This window comes from Varroa jacobsoni, unplaced genomic scaffold (assembly GCF_002532875.2).
Source record: "Varroa jacobsoni isolate VJ856 unplaced genomic scaffold, vjacob_1.0 scaffold_993, whole genome shotgun sequence".
NCBI classification, from domain to species: Eukaryota; Metazoa; Arthropoda; class Arachnida; order Mesostigmata; family Varroidae; genus Varroa; species Varroa jacobsoni.
In genome coordinates this window covers 28,298-54,589 of record NW_019213895.1, presented here as the reverse complement: position 1 = coordinate 54,589, position 26,292 = coordinate 28,298, and the positions used below count along the sequence as shown (strand labels likewise).

General features: G+C 43.4%; 1 protein-coding gene across 1 annotated transcript; it reads left to right on the top strand.

Annotated features, from left to right (window-relative positions):
• The first annotated feature begins 1,849 nt into the window (after positions 1-1,849).
• On the top strand, positions 1,850-23,310 carry Nf1 (neurofibromin 1). Its single transcript, XM_022842430.2, has 13 exons — positions 1,850-4,943; positions 8,222-8,359; positions 8,549-8,641; positions 8,893-9,187; positions 9,449-9,762; positions 9,897-10,279; positions 10,803-11,073; positions 11,584-11,894; positions 12,258-16,522; positions 16,822-18,117; positions 18,420-19,034; positions 19,470-19,720; positions 19,865-23,310. The coding sequence occupies exons 1-13, from the start codon at positions 4,884-4,886 to the stop codon at positions 19,985-19,987; spliced, it is 8,415 nt and encodes a 2,804-aa protein (XP_022698165.1). The 5' UTR covers positions 1,850-4,883; the 3' UTR covers positions 19,988-23,310.
• Positions 23,311-26,292: the final 2,982 nt, after the last annotated feature.

Genomic DNA, 26,292 nt, shown 5'->3' with positions numbered 1-26,292 from the left:
AGAAAATAGAGGTAGATGAAAGAACATAGTGCTAAATATTTGTTAAGCTGTCGTCGCATGGACCTCGTTTCCACCACCGATGAGAGTTACTTAGCATTCGACAAGTAAAATATTGCAGTGCTCATTGTACAGTGGTGATACCTGTCAATACGGACGATAGCCTTCGCACAAAAGTATGCATTATATTATTAAGTTCATTAGATAGAAGTAGCACTCGGAAACTTTAAATGCCTGCGGCACATTATTTATTTACAACGATATGCAAGCATGAATTAGCCTAACAAACAGCTTGAAAAGCATCTTTGTCTATTTTTTCAGTGGCTGAAAAATGGGAATGGTAATTTCTAATAGTTGTTGGACGATATTGTTAGAGCGTATTTATTACCGAGTGGACTGCTGATGCACAGCGAAGCAATAGACGAAAATTATCTACCGTTTGCCTAACTACTGTCGTCTGATGGGGCAGATGATCATTAATTAACCGAGAACGAGAGATCGTTTTTGGTTCACCTATGAGTCTTGTATTCCGTGTAAGTTTGTTTATTTTCACCCGCCTATGGTGAGCGATTGGTAGCTGAAGAATCTATGGCCACTAAAAGTTCTAGGTACGATGCGCTCTCTATTTCCTAGTCCACTCCGTATCGAACAAAACCCGCTCGCCTAGAACTACCACAGTCCCACCAGCAGAAGAATACGTGTCTTTGTATTGTGTATGTGGGCTGTATGCGGCAGTGGTCCTCGTAGTCGTACCGATTAAAGGCTGTGGACAAATGAGGAGAAATTATCTTGAAAATCTTATTGTTTTTCCTTACTTCTGGCCGTGTTCCTGGAGGTTTCGACCCATTTTTCGCTATCCCCTTTTCGCTTCCAGAGAACTAAGCATAGACACGCAGACTCTGATACGGTCAGCAATCTACCTACGCAAACACGATTCACTCGTGTACAGGTTCGAAAAAATAGTAACGTCCTATTAAGTTGTGCGATCGTCTCATGCATTGGAGATGATCACCGCATTACGCCAGATGATTTCAAGGCACGGGCAAGCAGGATCTAGTAGTTATGGAAATGCTATAGAACAACGGCGCCTGCGAGCCGATCGGGCGAGGGTTCGTTTGACTGTGCGTCTCAGCATGTAGATGTGTCTGTGTGTGGGTGTTTGTGGCGCGTGTCTGCGTGTGTGTGTGTGTTCGTAATTAGGAATGGCTGTGTGACTGAAATGTATGTATGCGTACCCGTTTGTACAACTGTCTTGGTCATCCTATGTGGTACTCTCGATGCTGCGCTCGATCGACGTGCAAACAGGTCCGCGTATTCCCGCCGTGTCACGGCGGCATAATATAATACGAACTCCGCACGTACAAAGGACACGGCCGATCCCCAGCGATCAGCTTTCTCGCACTCGACAAATGCCATATACGTGTACGCGAATGTTCGGCTTTCCTGTATGATTTCCCCCGCGCCTGTGGTACGCTGAAACGACTCCACTCTATAGGTTGAGCGATACAGACGAACTTCTTTCGCCTGTGAAGCCGCCTGTATTGACGGTGTGCGAGCGCGCGTGGTACGAAGGGCACCCATCTGTCTGCTTATACGCACGCTTTCTGTGGTACGCGAGCGGCTCACTGCAGCGGCTGTGGAAGCGCCTTCGGTCCCAGCACTTTCCATCTACGACGACGATTGGTCTTTCCGCCCGTATATCTCCCTCTGTCGCTTTCGTATGGCGGCCACTAAGTACTGCTAGCGCTGATGCTTACAACCTTGCAGCTGCCGTCGCTGCTACTACTGCTGCTGCTGTTGCCGCAGGCGATTGTTTCTGCTGTGACCCTGTGGTACGTCGAGCGGTGTCTCTACTCGCCGTAATAGCTGGTGCCTGTGAGAGCCTGTCGGCGGCTTGTGTGAGAGTGCACGTACGGCTTGGTGCAGCTACGGTGCCGCTGGCACCGCGCCGCTGCTGCTGCTGTAGCTGCAGCAGCCAAAGCATCGGCCGTCGCACAACGTGAAAGAAGAGACGACGAGGAATTGAGCGAGCGACGGACGGACGACGACTTAGTAGCCGCTATAGCTACGGCTTGCTGCCGCTACTGCTGCGGCGACGGCGGAGAGCCGCATACAGACGGACAGACAGCGGCGGCCAGAACAGTGGCGAGCGGCCGCATTGATGATGACTGCTTGGTTGATTGTTATAGCCATAGAACATAGTGCATACATACAGTCTAGCTCTACTCTTCGGCAGCTACAGTGGCACCCGTAAAGTTTTTGCCGCTGCCGTCGCTGCTGATGTCGTTGCAGTGTTGCTAATGGTGATGCTAGCGGATAAAGCCTCCTTACGACGGCTGCCATTTCTAATAGAAGAAGAACTAATAATCACAGCAGCAGTAGTAGTAGTTGCAGTGGGCAATGTGGTGTAGGTGTCAATAGTGCGCTTTTCGTTGCTACTGCTGCTGCTGTGGGGTGTCGACCTCGCTACCTCACTACGATCCACTGAACCCCTGTGGAGATTACGGCGTCAACACCAACATCAACAATAACATCAAGGGCCGCAGTAACAACAAGTGATGTGATGACGGAACTGAGCTCAGTCTTGGTGCCGCCGTTGATTTGACTGTGGCCGTGTTATTTTGTAGCGCCTGTGATTACCGCATCTAGCGGACCGTCAGATCGACCTGTGAAAGCGGCAGTCGAAACCCAGCTACGACGATAATAGGAGCCCTAGCGGCGGAAAGACAGGCCGGGGAAGAGAGCAGAAGCCGTTTCCGTCGAAACGACGACCTTACTATTCGTGTCGGCGAGGTCAATTTCGAGCGTGGTCCTCTACTCTGTCCTAACTGCCAACAATTACGGGGCCAGACAGAGAACTGGTGGGGGGGGGGCAGAGAGATAACAACAAGTAAGAGCCAGGATAGGCAAAACGGGAGTGTTTTTGTTCCTCAGTAGTGATCCTCTGTTTGTCTGTCACTCGTTCATGGTGGGGTCTATCGTCTACAGAGTTTATCCGATCAGTCCAGTTACCGTTCCAAGTAGACGTTGTAATTCATCAGAGTTTTAGCTCGACCAAGAGAGAGCGAGTGCAGAGTGGCGTAAAGTTTTGCGGATGAGACTAGCTCGCGTTGCGAAGGACTGTCGTTAGAACAAACAGAGTGGGTGGTCTGCCCGTGACAACATCAGTGAAAGAAGATGGCGTTCGTCAGCCGGAGCAATGTCGATACATCAAACCAGCACTGGAACAGCAGTAGTCGTCGACGTCGTCCTAGCATCAGCTTCAGCCTCAGTGAAAGGAAAACCGCCATTAACAACCTTCTGTTCGACAATAATAAGAGCAAAGCCGATATCGGCAGCAGCCGCACGATCCTTCGTACCCATAACGCCAACAGCCGTAACCGCAATTACGTCAAAAACATTATCTCCTGCAACTACTACTACAGCAACGTCAAACTCAGTTTTCGCCGTGGAGAATTGGTCTCGTGGCGTGCACCGTTCACGGCTCTCGTACACTGAATACCAACATCAGTGATCCCCATTCCAGCTGCCGTAAGCACTTTCGCCCGCTACCAGCCTATCCAAGAGACGAACAGCGACGGCAACCACAAATTCAGCAGCTCTCGAAGGAGAGAACCCTACGAGATCCACAACTGAAAAGGAAGTACTAGAAAAAATCGAGAAGACTAAACAAGAAGTGGACAACCGCGGTTGGGCTAGAAAGCTGAACAGTGCCACAACCTGTGTCACCGTTTGGGAACATTTGATGCAGACTGCAGGTGGTAGACTAAAGCACCGATCCCCCCGATCATTTGTACATCTTTACGAGACGCCAGTTGAGGGTCTAGCTGGCTCGCCCGCCAAGCGAATGTCAACGGACAGACGTACGAAACGCGTCTATTGTTATTATTATTAGTATGAATAGCGGTGACAGTAATTGCAGTAGCCGTCATAGTAGTAGTAGCAGCAGCAGCAGCTGGTGCTGCTGCTTCTGCTGGCGAAGTAGTGGCAGGAAATTATGCAAATTGTAGTGGTGATGGCAATGGTCAAATTTTGACTGCGTATATCTGAGCGTATAGATCCTGTTAATGCCCTCGGGAATAGGGTTGAAGTTGAGACCAATGCTGGTATCAGTACAGCTCGTTGCCGCCGCCGCTGCCGCCGCTGCCGCCGCCGCCGCCGCCGCCGCCGCCGCGGGCACCGTTTGTAAACGAGAATGGCAGCGTAGTCTCTAGGCGGAGCAGTAGCGTGGTGTCTTCATCACAATGCAGAAAAATAAAAAGAAGATGAATTACAATCAAGATAAATAGAAACAGAGTTGAGAGTCTCAGTTGAACGACCTCTTTTTTCTCTCGTTGCCTTTAGTCTCCGTTCTTATATGTGCTGCTATTTCTGGTCGTTTTTCTAACATTTGGGAAACGTGCGTGAGTGGAAACGCCTGATCGTGCTCGTCAATCAAGCCGTTATCAACATCTTGCGCGTGGTTAGCTGGTTGCTGTTAGTTGTGTATATCGAGGCGTGTTATTAAGATTGTCATTATAACGTAACAGGATGATGACAATAACTGTGTATGCATGTGTGACATAATGCGTGGTTATGTAAGTGAATATAGTGGCTGATAGTCGTGCATGTACCTATGATAGTGCTAATTATCGTCTGTGCAGCTGTCACAGTCTGCGAGTGTGTGGAGGGGGTCGGGCTTGAAAGCCCTGACAGCCCTATCCAGCAGGCCACTTACCACCAGGAGATACTCCGTGTGGCACACAGTTCGCTATATATAGCAACAATAGTAAAAAATAAGTGAAAGCGTGAGTGCACTGCAGCCGCTGCTGCAACAAAACGACAACAGCGAGAGCACCAGGAACAGCACCAATTAACTAATCGGCGATATCAGCACAAACAACATTATGACGACCCCAAAACCAGTCGAGTGGGTCAGCTCCCTCATAACTCGCTTCGAGGAGCAGGTAAGAAGCAAACGAACGAACTAGACACCGGTCACCGTCCGTCAATTGCCACGACTTTAATAATAGACCGCTTAATCCCAACTGGCCGGTCAGAAAGATAGCCAATCATCACAACTCTGTACTAACTACCATGCATATGCACATCTACGTTTTATCTAGACAGGTAGTCTAACCATTACTACTAACAGCGTTCTAGACCAGTTGTAGCTAACGAGAACAAATCTAGTAGGGGGCTGAAGTGACCACAAATGCCCTCGACCTGTATATGAGAAACTGTTTTCGATCAATTTCCAACGTAACGAACCTGTGAATCGGTCAAGTCAGGGTTACGTTAAGAACAGGGCGATAGCAGACTCGCTGCCTATGCCTTTTACTAATATTTTCAGGTGACATCGAAGCAACAACGAGATGATATCATTGTATGATATAATATTGCTCTACGAATGGATAATCTTCAATAGAAGCAGGGCAGTTGTACGTTCTCTAGTTGCATTGTCGTCGTATTAGCCCGTCACATCTCCATTGAGAACGAAAGAATGAGTTAGTACGTCCTGTTCGCACCCGCCCATGTTATGGTCGCCGGTGCTGCTATACACATCGTTGTTTCTGCCGCTGACGCTCGTTCATTCAGGCAGCAGCGTTAACATCGAAGACAGCCACAAGTTGGCTGTCGATTCCTGCGCTGCCGCCGCCGCCGCCGCCGCCCCCTAGTCTTTGCTGGACTCTTGGCATCGGCCCCTTTCCCACTGTCCTTGTGCCCTCTCCACGCCAGAAACATTCATTGATGCAAACCCACTGTCAAAGCTTTACTACTGTTACTATTACTGTTACTGTTGGTAGTACAATTAAGACCGTCTCTTATAATGGCTGCCGCACAGCGGTCAGAGCAGGAATTCAGTCACTCAATGACGAACGGGGATTGACACAATAACTGACTCAGATGAGCAGCGCTTGTTCCGCGAGTACTACAGTACGCGCGCGAAGAGCGGAAGGCGCGCAGTTCCTTGCTTTTTGCTCTTGTTGATGGTGCTGCTGAGAGAAGTCATTACGTCGTCATCGTCGTCGTCGTTACGGATTTCTTTGTTAGTTGTAATGGTAATAAACGGTGGCAGTAGCAGTGGTTTACGTTGTTTGTTAGAATTGTCGAGGGCGCTAATACTGCAGTCACTGTAAAAATGGACAAGGCTAAAATTATAATATTTACCTCTTTGTCGATTTTTCATGTAGGGAGGAAACAAACGAATGCACCCTGGTCTTGGATCATACCGTTCTAAGCCAATAAAAATAACGTAGACACAAACGACTACTATTCTTACGAGACACGCTTGGTTACCCTAATTTACCCTGTTCGCCCCCGTCTTTCTTCGATTCTAGCTGCGTCCGAGCTACAGGAAATCTTCGATGAAAGGACTCGTAGCTGTCAAGCAGTATTAAGCAAAAGATCCAGTACGAACAAATTGCATTGTCGACAAATAAGAACTTGTTGGCGTTTGTCTGATAAAGTCTCACGACACTATATCGGGCGAGAGTGATTAGTAAAAGGCCTGCTTGTGGTACAGGTAGCCGAACCCGTTTGGAGCAGTTCAGTTGTTTCACGTATCTATGTAATAGTCATGTCATAGTTGAGTGAATATTAGTTAACCATTCAGGTAATATTTTTTTTAAATGGCAGAAAAATTCATACAGGGTATAACTATTGTCCCTAGCACAAATGTTGAAAACGATTATCGAGTCAGTCAATGCACTGTTGATAACGATGGCTTATTGAAATTTAACAAATGAATCACTCAGTGTCGTCGTTCTTCTAGCCTGTAATTTATCTTTGAGATATTTCCACAGACAAGAATTTGTTGGTATTAGGTTCAATAAACGTGCTGGGTGTTCGGTGAGATTTCTTCTTCCAATACATCTGTCTGAAAGGTGATTATAAAGATATTAAGATGATAGCGTTTTGCTGCTTCGTCCGATTAGAAATAAAATTCGTTATCTTTACAATGCGTGATAAAGAGATTGTTGCTGTTTATTCAAGTCATTTGCACGAGTTAGCGTATTGTAAACAAATAACGACCCAATTAAATTGCATCCGTCCCATTCATTCGCAAGGGCAAATTGCAGTTTGGGATAGAATTGAAATTTTACGCTAGTGAGACTTCAAGATGTTAGTCGCATTGTAGGCTCTATTGCACCACCACTACGCATGCATCCCCCTGCATGAACAGTATGAGTCACATAAAATCGATTTTTAAGCACCGAACCGGACGATTTCAGCTCTAGCGGCACATTACTGACATATAACTATATTGCAGAGTACATTTTTTTTATCTACGACACTTCGACGTACTCTGAACATCCTAAGAAAATGAATTTTTTCAAACTAGTTTAAATCAAACCTATAAGAGGACGCACTGCTGCAAAGCATTTCTGCCAGCGGTCTTAGTTGGCTACTAATGGTGATCAGAATCAACCAAATGAATGTATAAGTTACCATGCTTGTATACTTAATTTATTAAATGGAAAGGTTTGCCAGGCCGTGATGTATGGCAGAGCAGGCTGCTAGATTTAGTGGCATCAGGTTCCCAGCTGAGATTTGTCAAATAATTTGGGTCTTTGATATCGGTTTACGCAAGGAGGTTAGCTCTGAACAGAGCGAATGTAACTTTATCTTATATCTTCTAAATATGTCCAAAAGTGTGCTCCACCCATCTATAGGTAGTTTATGATAGTTGACAAACGATATTGGTAGCTTCGACCTTTGAAAAAAGACTGGACTGGATTAAGTTCCAATAAGAACTGTGAAACTTTTATCTGTTTTGTGGTCAACCGTAATCTATGTTCATATTTCTTTCCAGCTTGATTACGATGTGACGCATGGATTAATGAATTCGTGTTTTATGAAAATTCTGTAATTATACAACACTGTATTCCCTCTTTTGTGCTGATACAGGCCACATGCACGAAAAAGGGGATGTGCATTGCGGGATAATTTTCATACGATCGTGTATTTATTCGAACAAGATAAGAGCTCACTCTGGCCTATTTGCACTATTTTTATTTTATTAGAGTTGCCCTCGTTGATAGTTAGAGGGTATATGGTGTATAGTTACCTGACTGACAGAACCTAATGGATATAAATCGTTATTTTTTTCCTCCTATTTTCTTTTCATTTGATATTCGCATCGTTACCACCTGTCATTTATCTACCGTCCACTTGTCGATCACCTGGGATTTCTTCTTTCGGGAACGCGAACTCACGCTTACACCTTTGAACTTGAACCCAGCTCCCATGCCGTTCGGGGCCAACGACACCGCACAGCCGTCAAAATGTCGAACAGAACAAAGAGTGTTTGATTGCCATTTCGAAATACAAGTTTTCACTTGTCATTTCGTCACTCACCAAAATTCTACAGAGCACAGAGGTTTGTATAGCGGCGCTGCAGTTGGTACCACCAATTCTAATAGCGGATCTATATATAATATAATCTGTCAATAAGCACGGTATAAACTTTATGCAGTTGAACTGAAGTGAAATCTAGTAACGGTTCTTCATTTAGCATCTTTCTAACCGTTGCATCCTGACGTATGTGGCTCTTGAATTTGAATTGTAGCGCGCCCATGGTTCACTCCAGCCAGAATTTGAGAAAAATTATTATGAATCGCAGCTCATAGTACTGGACACGCTTGAGAAATGCCTGAGCAGTGTAAGTACTTGATAATGCCGACCACGGTTAATGTGTATAAATGCGTTAGTACTGCAATTTTCCTAAGCACAGTAGCTAATTTTTCTGCTATTAAAATATACTTGCGCGGCGTTTAGCGTTCACAGTAAACAAAAATAACAAATTTTGGCAGATACTACGATTTGTGGGATTTTTAAAACATATAATGGAAAACGTTTATTTCATATTCCTCTTCGTGGGTGCAATTCGTATTTTTTGTACACCCCCTTCAGCAACCCAGAGATTCCGAACGGAGCTACGACGAAGCCATGAATGTAAAGGCCCTTCTCCGCGAACTCTGCCAGTTTATGGATATGCCAGATTCACCAATGGTTACCCCGCTCAAATCGCTCGCATCCAAGGTGCTATTTGCTCTGTCTCAGAACAATTTTAACACCGTGTTCTCAAGGATCTCAGCGAAGCTATCAGAGCTTAGTACGACCGCAGAAGAAACTACAGACTTCTCAGACATCGAACTGGTCCAGCACATCAACCTCGATATTGCCCGCCTTATTAAACTTCTACAGGGTCTGTATTTATTGAAGCGAGGTCACTGACATTGTAGCCAATGTGTCTTAAAGAAGTCTGACTATAATTTTCAGGCGACAAAAGAATACAAAGCACACTCCCAAAGATTTCGATCGTACTTAGCTAACATTTCGTTCAAGCCACGCTTCTCTATTGGTCGCATACATTTTTGGGACGTTCCGCTCACGCCACATACGTTCCGCTATTCGCTTCGTGTAACCGTATAGATCTTGCAAACTTTGTTTTTGTTTTGCGTTGTAGATTCAACTGTGAAGATGAAAGCTTTGAGAAAAAATGCGCATATCTGTCTTATGAACAGTCTTGAAAAAGCGATCTGGAACTGGCTGGATACGTACCCTAATGAGTTTGCGGACCTTCAAAAAAATCCCAATGAGGAACTCATAGAGATTGCTGATAAACTTTTTGACCAGCTAGAGGTTTTTGCTGAATCCAACAAACGGAAAGCCCAAGCATGGCCACTGCAGATTATGCTCTTGCTCCTCATACCCCCGGCCATTGAAGAAATCGCTGCAGCGGAAAACGGGCTACAATGTGGACAAAGGCATCTAAAGAAGGTTTGTTATTAGATATACCAGGTATAATAACAGCAATTATGGTTAATAATAATAATAGTAAATAGATGGAAACAATAATTCCGAACAATCCATACAAAGTGATGCTAACTTGTTGACGTTTTAATATTTGATAGCGGCAATTTATGGACTCGATTAAAAAAGCTCTACTGCCACACGGAGCCTCGAAACAGCTCACGGAAGGTGCAGCGGTCACATGCGTAAAACTGTGTAAAGCTTCAACATACATTAACATATTAGACTCGACCAATGTAATGTTCGTCCTAGTGCAGTCAATCATGCAGGACCTCAAGTTATTGCTATTCAACCCAGCGAAACCATTCGTTCGCACAAGCTCCCAGTCGGCAATGTGGGCCGATGTCGAGCTCATGATCGACTGTTTTGTCTCATGTTTTCGAATAAATCCGCATAACAACGAGGCAACGAAAGTCTGTCTCCACCAGGCAACTAATGTGAATATGACAACATACCACTTTGTCTTGCTGAGCGCGCTCTATCGGTGAGTATCGGTGTTCTTAAATAAACAAGTAAGTCTATTATTCAAATAGTCCTATTTAATCTCATAGAAGTTGTCCATATTTTTGTTAATTGTTTTGACCATTTTGCTAGGTGAGTGCTACAGCCATTTGAAATCATGTTTTTGATCGATTCAGTGTAGCAAGAAAAAAGGAACGATGCAGTTCTCATTTATAGCCAGTGTCCCTGTTTAAAATCCTTCGTTGCAATAATTTTTTTTATCGAATCTGATAAATGATTTATGTGGTGTGTTAGCGATTCTACGTTATGTGACAATAATCTGAGGTTACTATGGCGCAAACATCACGACCCATTGCGAGCGTCCTTGAAATGTATGAATACACTCAATTGTCAGATCAAATCGTTCTGAGAAAACTGATTTGGAATAAACAGAATCTCTAACCCGTTTAACAAAGAGATTGGATAATATTCTGGGAATGAAAAAATATTAAGCGAACGACAAGAGTACTCTGTTATTCTAACGGAGCTGCTTCTTTATGTTCCAGGATTATCACGCAACCGCGACTCCCCTGGTGGCCGCAAATTGACGTCTTGTATTCGCGGTCAATTGAGCTGCGTAGTTTGTTCACGGATACGCTAAATAAGGTTACCCAGGGCTTGTCACACACTTCGCTCAGGATGATAAGCTCCTTAACTCTTAAGGAGAAAGTGACAACTCTTAAGTTCAAGGAGCGAGGAGAAGAGTCACTCGGATATAAGAACATCCTGTTACTACTTGTGAGACTAATTCACGCCGATCCGCTGCTTATGCTAAATGTAAGACAAGCACTATTTAAAAACTTGTTTCGTTGCTGGAGAAATTTCACTAATTTGTTATTTTTAATTACGTCGAGGTTTGCCAAATGAACAAATATCAAAATGAAGTTATTTAGCTATCGGTTCAAGTGCAATTAATTTTCATGCATCTGTTAATTTGACTTTTCAAACATTATTTGTCCGCATGGATTCTTAGAACCATCTGCATTTTTCTCAAAGATCCCACATCTAACTATCCACTGTTTTGCAATATGTCTAAGAGTTTCAATTACCTATAATAAATATTTTAAGTTTTACATCCAGTACTGCGATTAAACATAAGCTTTACACTGCCTACCTTTTTGAGCACGAGAAGTGTGCTCGCGGTTTCGAACTTAGATTACTTCACGTTCCTAATTTTAACTAAGTGAACCCATTATTACGACATGATACGAGGACCGTTCTACTATTCTAACCATTGTCATTATCTCGTGCATTGCTGTTCGACGCGCGCTTGATCGTAAATTTCAGAACCAAGGCAAAGCAGGACATGAAATTCAGTCCTCAACACTTGAACTCATTAATGGACTGGTTTCACTCATCCATCAACCGTCGATGCCCGATGTGGCCCAAGAAGCCATGGAAGCCCTGCTGGTTTTGCATCACCCAACGAACATCGAGATGTGGAATCCCGAGGCTCCGATTAATACGTTTTGGGACGTTAGCTCACAGGTCCTCTTTTCAATTTCACAGAAACTTATTCAGCATCAAATAGTCAACTACACCGATATTTTGAAATGGCTCAGAGAGATCCTGAAATGCAGGAATGCATTTTTGATGAGGTTAGTCGATATACGCTTTAACAACCTGTATTCCTACTCATTAGTTTTACTTCGCAATTAACAGGTAATTTGTATTGAGCAATTAGTAAACGTAAGGATTTTCAGTACGTTTTCGACGGTCAATAATAGTCAACAGTTATTAGTTGGTGAGTTATCAGTAATTTGCGACTTCTACGTGTTATGAATCTACAATATGAATCCATATAATGGTAATCTTTCTAACGAAGGTGACTAAATAACAAAGATCAACACTCTTCTCATCAATCCAACAAAAATCAGCGTAGTACGGTAATGCGTTCATTCATTTTTCTATTCAGTTCACTCATCTAAATTCTTCTAATTAATTTTCTTTCGTATTTTCAGACACCGAGACTACGCCAATCTCGGCAGTCACATAGCCATTTGTAAACAGGCTCACATTAAACAAGAAGTGGTTTTTTTCATGTACCTTTGGTCTATCGACATTGAGGCAGTTCTTGTCTCGATGTCGTGTTTCGCACTGTTATGCGAAGAGGCCGATGTACGATGCGGCCAAGACGATCTGACCGTCACGTACCTTTTGCCCAACTATTGTGTCTACCAAGAGCTATCCGCCGCCTCTCAAACACTGACAACTGGACGGGCGGCTCTACAAAAACGCATAATGGGCTTACTACGAAAGATCGAGCATTGTACACAGGGCTGCTCGCAAGCTTGGGAGGACACGTTCATCAACTGGAACTATCTGACAAACTTCCTCGTTCAGTACCCGAAGACAAAACTGGACGACGGCCAGATCTGCGACACTCTCCATCGCACGGTTGGCAAGCGACGTGCGTCGCATCAGAGCACAGATCATGAGCTCGAAGACCAAGTAAACGAATGGGCTAATATGACCGGTTTCTTATCGGCCCTTGGCGGGGTCTGTTTACAACGGAAGTCACCCGCCCGTTCACGCTCATCTAGCTCGGTGCATTCGTCGTACGCAGCAAGCTGTGATGCCCGAAAAATTCTCACCGGACAGGATATCATGCAGCAGTACTGTCCAGTTCTGGACTTCGTCGGCCAGCTGCTAAAACTATTAGTGTGCCATAATGAAAAGTTCGGTACCCAAATTCAAAAGCACGTTAAAGATTTGGTCGCCCATGAGATGGCGCCTTCTCTCTACCCGATCCTATTTGATCAAATAAAATCAATCGTGGAGAAGTTCTTCGACCCACAAGGCCAAGTCATTTTGGCCGATACTAACACGCAGTTTATCGAGCACATCATATTCATTATGAAATCGATCCTTGAGAACAGGGTCGAACATACAGCTGAGCATCTAGGCGTTACATCAATGGAGGCCATGATGTTGGCAATTGTTCGATACGTACGCCATCTGGACACTACGGTGCATGCAATCCACATTAAAACGAAACTTTGTCAATTAGTCGAAGTTATGATGGAACGCCGGGATGATCTTGCATTTCGTCAAGAGATGAAGTTTCGCAATAAGATGGTCGAATATCTAACCGACTGGGTAATGGGCAACTCCCATCAAATCGCCCCACCATCAAGTGGCGACGTGACCGCCTTGACGCGTGACCTTGATCAGGCTTGCATGCGTGCCGTTGCAGCACTCCTGCTGGGCTTACCGTTGCAGCCCGAAGAGAGCGACCGTGGGGATCTTATGGAGGCGAAATCGCAGCTCTTCCTCAAATACTTCTCTTTGTTTATGAATCTTCTTAATGAGTGTGCTGAAATCCCTGAAGACTGCAAGGACGTTGTCACCCCGTCCATGCCGACCGTTACAACCGTAACTACCCGCAACTCGCACAGGCTGCACTCGGTCAAGTTGAGCGAGCTGCGTACGTGCACGATTCAAGCGATGTCGAACCTGCTCAGCGCTAACATTGATTCCGGCCTAATGCACTCAATTGGCCTAGGCTATCATAAGGATTTACAGACGCGAGCTGCATTCATGGAAGTGCTTACTAAAATCCTGCAGCAGGGTACCGAATTTGACATGTTAGCCGAAACTGTCCTGGCTGACCGTTACGAACAGCTCGTGCAGCTAGTGACTATGATTGGCGATAAGGGTGAGCTGCCCATTGCAATGGCCCTTGCTAGCGTCGTGATGAGCCCACAAATGGACGAATTATCCCGTGTGTTCGTCACCCTCTTCGATGCAAAACATCTACTTAGTCCATTGTTGTGGAACATGTTCTACAAGGAGGTCGAGCTATCGGACTGCATGCAGACCCTATTCCGGGGTAATTCATTGGGCAGCAAGATAATGGCGTTCTGCTTTAAAATCTACGGTGCGTCCTACATACATTCGTTACTCGAACCACTCCTATCGCAGCTATTAGAGACGCCTCATTGTAACACAAGCTACGAGGTAGATCCTGCACGAACGGAGTCCGCAGACAACGTCGAAGAGAATCGACTCAATCTGCTCCAGTTGACTGGCCGAGTGTTTACGGCGATTGTCCAATCTGCCGATCGGTTCCCGCAACAACTGCGCTCCATGTGCCATTGTCTGTATCAAGTGCTCAATAAGCGTTTTCCAAATTTCCCGCACAATCTCTCGGCTGTTGGCACCGTTATTTATCTGCGGTTCATCAATCCGGCTATCGTTTCACCGACCGAGTCGGGAATTGTCGATCGACAGCCGTCTCCGCGAACGAAACGTGGTCTGATGCTCATGTCGAAAATCCTCCAAAACATTGCAAATCACATTGAGTTCTCAAAGGAACAGCACATGGTACCATTCAATGACTTTCTCCGAGCCAACTTTGAAGCTAACCGTCGTTGGGTGATGCAAATCACGTCGGACTGCGAGCCGACCGAGCAGACGTCCCATACGATGTCATTTATCAGCGATGCGAACGTTCATGCATTACATCGCTTGCTGTGGAATCATCAAGAGAAGATCGGTGATTATCTCTCGTCGTCGCGTGACCACAAGGCCGTGGGTCGACGGCCATTTGACAAGATGGCCACATTGTTAGCCTATCTAGGCCCGCCCGAACATAAACCGATGGATTCTCAATGGGGTGGCATGGATATGACATCAACTAAATTCGAGGAGATCATGAGCAAGCATAACATGCATGAAAAAGATGAATTCAAATCAATTAAGTCACTTAACATATTTTACCAGAGCGGTACTTCGAGGGCAGGCTATCCCGTTTTCTACTATATTGCACGTCGCTACAAGATCGGCGAAACGAATGGTGACCTCCTCATTTACCACGTCATCCTAACGCTGAAGGCATTCTGCCATAAAGGCTTTGAGCTGGTTATAGATTTCACCCACACTTGTGCAGATAATCGTTTTCGAACCGAATTTCTTCAGAAGTGGTTTGTCGTATTACCCGACATTGCATATGAACGAATTCATGCAGCGTACATCTACAACTGCAACTCGTGGGTACGCGAGTACACCAAGTATCACGATCGAATTTTGGCCCCGTTAAAGGGTAATAGAAAGCTGCTGTTTATCGATTCGCCGCAGAAGCTCAGTGAATATATCGAGGTGGACCAGCAACAGCTGCCAGGGGCTACACTCAGCCTTGAGGAAGATCTTAAGGTATTCAACAATGCCCTAAAGCTAAGTCACAAAGATACGAAAGTTGCTATCAAAGTTGGCCCCACTGCTATCCAAGTAACATCGGCCGAGAAAACCAAAGTCCTGTCGCATTCGGTGCTCCTCAACGATGTCTACTACGCATCAGAAATCGAAGAGGTCTGTTTAGTTGATGACAACCAATTTACACTAACGATCGCCAATGAAAGTGGACCACTGTCATTTATTCACAATGACTGCGACACCATCGTTCAAGCCATCATTCATATTCGAACCCGATGGGAACTCTCTCAGCCAGACACGGTTACCGTCCATACTAAGATACGACCCAAGGACGTACCTGGCACCCTGCTCAACATGGCTTTGTTGAATCTGGGGTCATCTGATCCTAACCTGCGAACAGCGGCTTATAATCTGCTCTGCGCCCTTACTCAGACGTTCGACCTGAAGATAGACGGCCAACTGCTGGAGACCAGTGGATTATGCATCCCCTCAAATAACACCATTTTCATTAAACAGATCAGTGATAAGCTATCGCTGTCGGCATACCATCTGACCCTCGAATTTCTTGAGGAGTGCATACAGGGTTTTTCAGCCTCGTCGATCGAGCTTAAACATCTTTGCCTTGAATATATGACTCCGTGGCTTCCCAACCTCACTCGTTTCTGCAGACATTCGGATGACAACAAGCGACAGCGCGTCGCTACCATTCTCGATAAGCTGATAACGTTAACAATCGAAGAGGTAGAAATGTATCCATCAATTCAGGCTAAAATCTGGGGAAAGATAGGTCAGGTGTCCGACCTTCTGGATATGGTGCTTGATAGTTTTATTAAACGGAGCGTCACCGGTGGGCTGGGATCGGCCCAGGCGGAAATTATGGCCGACACTGCCGTGGCACTTGCGTCGGCTAACGTCCAACTCGTAGCGATGAAGGTCATTAGCCGACTATGTCGGGTTATCGAAAAAACATGTACATCGCCGACGCCGACGTTGGAGCAACATTTGATGTGGGATGATATTGCGATCCTGGCTCGATATCTACTCATGTTATCGTTCAACAACTCACTAGACGGTACGTACGTCTTGGTGAATATTTTCTCGTAAAGAACTAATTGATGGTATCATCTATCTTGCCATAAGTTGTAACGTATGATCTACAAGTACACAGTGTAAGGTAGATATGCAGCTAAAGAAAGCATTAGAAAGTCCCACACAGTCGTCTACAGAAGCACAATATTGGCTAAAGGAATATAGAACGTTCTAGTTGACTTATAGATAACTTGTTTTCTATTATGTGAAGTTCATCAAGGAGTGTTCTGGCTGATGTTGGTTTAGCCCAGACTTAATCTTTGGGTTATTTTTATATTTCAGTGGCAATCCATCTGCCATATTTATTCCACATCGTTACCCTGCTAGTTCACACCGGCCCGCTATCGTTGCGCGCCTCCATTCACGGACTCGTTATTAACATCATCCACTCACTGTGCACTTGTACGAAACCATCGTTTAATGACACCAAACAAACACTTAGACTGTCGCTCGATGAGTTCTCTCTGCCGAAGTTCTACCTGTTGTTTGGCATCTCCAAAGTAAAATCTACAGCGGTCGCCGCGTTTCGGAATAATTATCGTCACAATGACCGTCACCTGGATCGCTCATTCACCTGTGCTGGCACTGACCCCGAACGAATGCCGCTCGCCTCACTTGAGATCATCACTGATGCGCTCCTTGAAATCATGGAAGCGTGTCAGAAGGCCGCAGGCGTTACAGACTGGCTAACACATTGGACAACTTTAGCAAGAAGCTTTGCATTCCGTTATAATCCGGCCTTACAGCCTCGGGCATTAATCGTGTTCGGTTGCATCTCAAAATCGGTCGTCGATTCCGATGTGAAACAACTACTTCGAATTCTTGTAAAGGCACTAGAGTCCTTCCAGGATCTGCAGCTAATAGATGCCATAATCATGTGTCTGACTCGATTACATCCAATGCTTTCGCCTGAATCACCTATTCACCGGGCGCTCTTTTGGGTGGCTATATCAGTTCTACAGCTCGACGAGATTAATCTGTACGCTTCTGGACTAGCACTGCTCGAGCAGAATTTGCACACACTCGATTCGCAGGGTATGTTTGAGGCACCGAATACGCTCAAACAGATCATGATGTCTACCCGTGACCCACTGGAGTGGCACTTCAAACAGCTCGATCATTCGGTCGGACTGTCGTTCAATACGTCGTTCCATTTCGCACTTGTTGGCCATTTGCTCAAAGGATTCCGTCATCCGACACCTACGACGGTATCTCGTACGGCACGAGTACTTAATATGTTGCTCGGTATTGTTGCAAAGCCGTACAAGCGCGATAAGTTTGAGGTAACCCCAGAGGCTGTTCCCTATTTGTCGGCATTGGTTTCTGTCTCTGAAGAGGTTAGATCGCGCTGCCATCTAAAACATCGTTCGGCTCCTTCGTTCATGACGGCCCAATCCGGTTCGATGTCGTCCGCGACGCAACAACAACAACAACATCATCAACCACAACAACTGGATACAGTTGCAAAAGCCGATAGCCCAGTTAATGCAAACGCAGCATCACCGAAACGCGACTCGCAAGGTACAAACCTGCTCGCCAAAACAGGCTCTGTCGGACAAGGAAAATCGTTTGACTTAGGTAAACGTCAACGTTCAATTGTACAACAAAATGCTTTCGCCACATTATATATATAACCCAATCCTTTTAGCGCTTTTTCTTATTTTAGAGCATTTTTTTTTTATCATGAAATGCACAACATTCCTAATATTTTCACCTTTAAATAGAAGTGCATAAAAATTAAAAGTAAATGCTGTTAATTGAAGGATAAGTGTTATCATGATAAGCATTATTAACACGCGTAAAAATTCTCCTAATCGAGTGTTTCATGGATCTGTTTTTTTCTCTCTCATTATGGCCTTGATGCATCGACAATGCAACAGGCACTGACGCTAATAGCATGTGTTTAAACAATCAACGCATGGTATTGCGGTCGAGCTCAGCACCGTCCACCTCGCAGAGTCAGAGGCGTGAATCATCTGCCGGGGAAATGGTGTCTTCATCGGCTGTCGCCACAATAGCGGCTGCAAGTGCCCCTCCATTAGTTCCTGTGGTCACAACATCAAGTCGTCCAGGCGTCCTCAGCGGCGGTCCTGGAAACGGTCCTGGACACGTCAGTTCTGCGGGTGTCGACGTATCTGGCCCGGCTACTGCGACAAGCCGTGTATCAATTTCAAATGAAGACAATGTCCTGCTCGATCCTGAAGTGCTGACCGACTTCACAACACAAGCTCTAGTGTTGACCGTACTAGCTACAATGGTCAAATTTACCACCGATGAGAACGAGGCCAGAATTCTTTATGAATATTTGGCCGAGGCTTCGGTTGTTTTTCCCAAGGTGTTTCCCGTCATACATTCACTGCTTGACGGGAAAATTACCAATGTTCTTGCAATCAGCTATGACCAAATTATTTTGTCTGCCGTGCAGTGTATCATTAAGAACATGATCGCCTGCTGCGAAGATCAACAACAACAGCAGCTTCACTATTATCTTCAGAGTAAGTGAAAACGCTGATTGAGTTGGGCGCTAGTTTAAGTTGTTCGGGTTTTGTAAAAAGGAAACATTTTGTAACTAAGATCTCGTAGTCCGCAAATACATAAGCTGTCAAACAACGCATTGGAAAATGTTATTGCAGTCCTGATTTATAATTTCTGACAGGTCAATTTTTTTATGTATTTAGTTGTAGCTCCCGGATTTTCATCAACTAGTGTTACTGATATTCGATAGTTTCAGTGACGCAAAAAGAAAATAAATTTCCTTTTGTGTCGCGTAAAAGTCTATTTGGTATCGTTTCGATACTCCTCTCTATTGCCTCCAGTCATGTTTTGCTAGCACTTTCCAGTGCAGGGTGGAAGGCACGAGTCGAATTTGGTGTCGATCTAATAAAACTGCCACATACCGTGTTATTATTTTTCTACGCAATCCATTTCAGCTTGCGGGTTCGGCGGTCTTTGGCGATTTGCCGGTCCATTTTCTAAATGTCAAACGAATTTGGACAATGCCGAGCTATTTGTCAACTGTCTCGAAGCAATGGTCGAGACGTGCCTTCCGGCTGACGAGAACGAGCCAAGAGAACAGACGCACGAACCTCTCCAACATTATCCCTCGTCGCTGTCTGTTGCGTCCACCCTCAACTTGTCATCATCTATGTCGAGTTTGACACTTGGATCACCTACCGAAAAGGTAAACGCCAAAGTCGAATGCGTCTATTTGATGACAACAATGATTTTTCAGTCGTTTATTATATTGTGTATTATTTTATGCACTTTTCCTATACAGGACCTCACCTTCTGTTCGATACGCTTACATGTTTTTCTACTTTTACAGGATATGACTGCTACGGCGGTCTTCATTGGTGGCGGCGAATCTTCCCGGAATCATCCGCTTCCACGCCAGCGTTCTCTCCGATCATCACAGGCTAAACCGCAAAAGCTCTCGCAGGGCGAATAGCAAACTGCCAGCGGCGGTGCAACGGTAAACTGCAGCCCGGTGACGATTGCCAACTGCAGTCGTTTAGCGAGCTGTTCAGGCGTCTCGCAGCATCAGCCGCAACTTCAATTTCAATTACCGATTCAGCTCCAGGAAGAATTGGAGGAGCATCTGCAGGAGCAATTATTGCAATATCAACAACTGCAGCAGCTGCAACAACAGCAGGCGGCAGGACAAAACTTCATGCTTGTCTCGTTAGCCTGTAGTGAAAACGGACAGACCTCTCTGTCACCAGCCGTGGAACCTATTGTTAATACATCGGTGGCCACCTATAGCCTGAGCGTATCACCGGCAGCCATTGTGCCACTGCCGAGCTCGGAAGACACTCCGACCCCTGCACAGGGTACGCCATAAGTCATTAGTTAAATGGATGATGAGCAATTGGTAGAATTCTTTTCTTCTCGGCTAATATTAGTCTAGTGCTATATAGGTCGTACAGCAAATGGGACCCCGTAGTTGAAGCATATTTATGGTTTGACAAAGTTGCTGAGGAGCACGCCTACGTATATACAGGTTACGATATGATGCAGGCATGTCATATCCGATACTGATGACAACCAAATGCCAGATCAACTATCTACTTACTGCCGGAACTAACCGTCATCGGCTATTATAATAAAATCTAATAATCATCGGAACTAGCTAACTGGAGCACGGTGTCGAAGTGCACTAAATTTAATCTTTGCGACCTCGACTTGTTCCCATTAAAACCGTCACAAAACAAATGCAGCATACAACCAAGGAAAAAAAGGATCAGCACTGGTAATCGTTTGTATATGATCTTGCGAAATGAGATGTGTTGTATGATCTGATGAAATAGATGTTTATACTGTAGAGAGAGATGGACAAGATATTGAAGAACAATAAAGTAAGCTAGTGTCGCGACGTCGATGAGAGAGATAAAGAAGAACAGACAACAGGGAATACAATAGTCCTATGGGCAGCCCACAAAAAGCGAACAAATGATCAGTCATTCTACTCAGCAGCACGATAATCAGTGCAGTATCAGCTGATCGACAACGAAACTACTAGAAAAAAAGAAAATTATCGGCAACTTGTTGAAGACTGACAACGACAACAACAATACGAAATACTAAAGTTAGGAAAGCGAAACAAGTATCGAGTCAATCGGTACCTATGTGTTATTTACAACCATCGGGACGCCACCTTACTACCACTCATATTAATAACAATAATAATAACGAAAATATTTGCATCCTTCCGGCTTTGTCCAACGAAGATGAACGAATAATTCGATTATATTACGACTATAGCAGAATTCCATATCGTAACCGCCGTAGAAGCCATATCGTAAACGAGAACGTGAGCGATAGCAACAATTTGTTCTGCTATTAAGATTTTTATAAAAAGGCCAGTGGTAACAATTACTGTTATTAATGATAATAAGAATGACAAATAATACACTATATTGGCATATTAATGTTGTTCGTAGATTTGGCGCACATCTTAATCTGTATAATAATAATAATAATAATAATAATTGTTCAGCAATGATGACAAAGGGAAGACCATTTCGTCAACACAACAACTAAACGCTGTACGAAAAATAGCATTAGATGATGCTAGGTTCTATGCTTCGAGAAGAACTGTCCTTTGGTCATTATAATAATATTTATTGTTATTATGGCTTGAATAGTATGTTAATGCGTATTTAAACGAACGTTTTTTTCTTTTTTTTTTTTTTGTTTTTTTGTACATAATGTGTTTTCGAGAGAAATCATAATATTTTATTTTAAGAGAGACGTGAACTTCCCGGCGATGGCCTGACTGGCCATTCTAATCATGTGTGTCCCTCCAGCTAAGGGAAGCATGTCTCTGTTATAACGGTAACTGTATTTATTATAAAGAGAAAAGGTTATGTTGCGCGGAAGAAACCAAAGTCAGTTCAAGGCTAATAAATGAAGAGAGAAGTAACAGAGCGGACGAGCATCGAAAGAAAATCACAATTGCCGAACCGTTTGTATTCGAACGCTCAGCTTTGAGCATTTTTGTCAATATTTAAGCAATGCTATATAATGTACAGACTGTAATTGTATACTAATGTGCTTATTTTAACCGTTCAGTAAGTTATTTTATTGTTTTTAAGTTATATGGTAATAGCAATTTAAAGAATAGCCTGCAGGGGGAATACAGGAGTGGAATGGGAGTAATAATTTATCCGTAAAGGAACGAGTGCCACGTAGACGTATTGACTCCCTGTTGAATTTAATCTCTACGCTTGTTACAGATATCAGCAAAAAAAAAAAAAGCAATATCATTAATATAACACAGTTGTGGGACGATTTCGTAACATTCTTCAACCATGTTATATGTAAATACCGGTCTTGTGAACTTTCCTACACACACCCCTGGAAACTGGCAGTATAAGCTTCAGCAAATAATTATAAATAAGATTTCTTTAATTGAAGGGTTATCATATAATTAATTCGTTTGCAATTAATCGATGGCATTTTTTACTGAGTTTCTTGATTAAACCAAACCTATTCTAGCACTTACTGCTGATCGCTTACGTGCTACAATGATTAATTCATTGGCACTGCTAAAATAACTTTCCTGTCGAATTAACGACATACACTTGTTTAATTAGTTTATTGATGTTGTTGTTGATTGTAAAAGCCGGCCTAGTTTACCGGTGCATAATATGTACATTCAATTATTATTTAGATGTGCTACTATCTAGATGGGACTGTATGGGTATTGTGTACGTGTACGCACCAGCGGTTCAGTATGACACACGGTGATTGATCGAATCTGTTAATGGTTTGAGATCACACACAAAATACGCGATACAATCAAATAATACCAAGAGCAAGCGAGATGAGAAAAACGCATAAACATTTCAAACCTCTTTGACAAATATCATCGACATAGAGATGAAGAGTCAGGTCAGTCTCAGGCCGAATGAAATCGAAAACAAGGCGGTTATATAGGTAATATGTTATAAATAATCAATTGCTATAGGTGTCTAACTGCGTGTGCAAATTGACCACTCATACATAGACCTGTGACGAATCACTTATAACAGTGCAAATTCTTAGCTCGAATGCATTGTCTATAACCCTGGGTGCCATATAGATACAAACAGACATACAAATTGAAAAAAAAAAAACAAGTATACACATAATATTTAGATGGCAAAAAATGCTGATTTTTTCCACAAAGCGAACGCAGATGCAGTAGAGAAAGCAGTGGAAAAAAAACAGACGTACCAATACGACATTTACTGAATTCTACGAAAGACAATAAACATACAAAACTGAAAAGTTGTTAATTTCATCAATCGAATTCGCCACTAAGTATTCGATCTAACGCTGTCGTTTCGATGATGGCTATTCGTTATAAAGTTGCGTGATCACGTGTAAGTGCACGACTATGTGAAGGCATCAATTGTACATCTTGGGTATTTTGCGATAGGTTGGTTTCTAAAGCGAGTGAAAAGAACGATGATTTCCGGTCGAAGTTATCCTTCTATATATACGTATATATTTTTTTGTTCAAAAAGGTAACAACAGAAATAGATCGAGAGGTGATAGAAGGGTGTTCTGCTTAGATTGAATGGGTGAAAAACAGCAAGATGAGCCTGACTACAAATGAAAACTGGGAGACAATAACTAACAGAGGTTAGTAATTATAGCGGCAGTGATCATATCTGAGGCAAGATTGCAAGTCACTATGGATCGCTTCTAATGGAATTTGAATATTACCGGTAAAAAAATTGATGTCAGAAATCTGCCACTAGACGGATGATAGAGGCTATAAGATTGACGACGATGAAGAGACGTGATGTCGATGGACGTGAATGATTGCTCAGCATGACTCTGTAATAAACCTTAAAGGAACACTTTGATTCGGCGTAGTCGAGCCACGCCAGAAAATGGTGAATGTAAAATGGCGAGGGCGGCGGTGTGTCACAGATAAATAGAAACCGTTGTTTTATGGGAGCATTTACAATGCGAATAATTCTAGTTTGAAAAGTTATCAGGGAAATTATCGGAACATACCTATCTGATATACAGATATATATAAATGAAAATATATGTGTGATGATATAAAGGAAATAACTATAACAGTAGATAAGCATATATATATATATATATATATATATATATGTTATTATAAATGATATAAAATGTGTGTATATGGATGTACATGTATAACAAAAATATAAAGGATGAATAATAAAGACGATGAAGAGTGAAATAACAAACCATAGATTAAATAATAAATATAATTACTGCTTACTGGAGACGAAGAGAGCACGTATCGCACAAGAAAGGTGAAAGTCCTCTGGAATTTGTTGAAGACATACACACTGAAGACCGATATATCGACAGAAATGTCTGGGCTATATATGTGTTTATCGTTCATCTCTAAGCAATCTACTAGCCTAGGACAGTGAAGATTGATTTGAAAAATGTTACGTCAATGGAGGTCTCCCAAGTCTCTCAATTTTGGCTATGTCGCATATAAATAAATCTAGATAGGTAGAACAATAAATGTCAATTGAAGTAAAGTTGAATAACGAATATGGCCAGAATCCCAATCCCCTGACCCCTTAAAAAATAACATAAATTAATAATCAAGAAAGCGGCAAAAAGCATGCTAAAAAATCAGCAAGATTATAAACCTCATCCTCGTTAAACATTTGCTTGTGACTAACATGCGTATACCATCTTGTTACCATCGAGCAACCAATAGTGTATTCGTAATATACTATTCGTATATTTGTAGTATCAGTCTCTTAAAAGCGAAAAATATACGACAGTTTAGTAACGATTATGTCACAAGAATCCAGTATGATAATACATATTACACAGGACACCAGATGACGGCATCAAAGCCAAATAAATTTGTGCAGATAAAATTAACGGCGGGAAAGGTATCCGATGAAGTAAGTGCTTAGCACGATAAGCTGTAAGGCGCAGGTGCTACTGCAAAAGAACGAGGAAAAATACGTCGGAGATAAGTGGAGTAATTTACGTATGATATGATTACGGATTACAAATGCTAACTGTGGTATTATCATTCTGCCACGAACTGGAACAAGAATTAACGAAGAGGGCGGACTGAGCTATCTAATTTTGATGTTTACCTACTATTATCGTTATACAATATTCGTTATTACTACTGATACTGCGACGGTTGATGGACTCCACTATATACTTATAATTAATGCTATATAAAATCCACTCGTGTACAACCCTACCCCTCTATAGATATTGTATTACACTAGTAACAGAGCGAAATTTAGAGAGCAGAAAACAGTTTGAATGGATGTTAAATTGGATTGGATTAATATTGAACGAAGTGACATCAGAACACGTCTGCATTGTCTGTATACTAAATAAATCCACAGAAAGTTATTTTGCGCTAAAAGCTGTTTAAAGAGAAAAACAGAAATGTTATTTAGCTATATGACCCACGTTGAATCAGGCGGAGAACGTCTGACTGGACTTGATCATTTGAAACCTTATCTATCTCCTTAGATAGCAGAAGATGATGGCTAATAAGAAGTAAAAATGCATTCTCTCCCGTACGTTCGTACATTGTCGAATGACTGTTTCTCGGCGTGGATGCGCCTAGCGATGCGCGGCCTATGTCACAAGGTTACGCAAATATGTGAGTCCTGGCTTCCTGGTCAATGAAATCTAATTACGTGTCAAATTCTATGATGAATATAACGGGAGCGCAAATCGTTAAAGTAGGTCTGCAAATGTGCATGGTCACGCATCGAAGGTAAGAAAATAGGTGGCGTTTTAATGTGGAAAAGCAGCAAATGGGTCACTGGCCACGTTTGCTGTCATGTTCGAAGGTGTCCTATAGAACCGCAAATGTATATTGAACCGAAGGAATATAGTTGGGTGACAGGGTCTCGTTGGATGGCTGAGCTTCGAAGAAATGTTTTATGTGAATAGTTACAGCTGACGGGCTGGGCTTTTTGAGACACATAAGTCGCCTAGACATACAGGAGTAATGAGAACAGATGCCCTCTCTAGGACACAACCACGCAGAAAGACATTTTACACAATGAAAGGCACCAGGCGCAAGTAAACAGCAAAATAAAGGGAAGGCTGCGATCGCTGCAGAGTGCGAGAGAAGCGCGAAATTGAGAGTGAGAGGGCCAACCTCTTGCAATATGGCCGAGCAAATCATGGCTGGGGGACAGAGAGGGTGTTAAAAGACTTATTTTCACTCCCTTGCTGTTCACCTAATACACCATTTGTATATATAGAAAGAAGAAATAA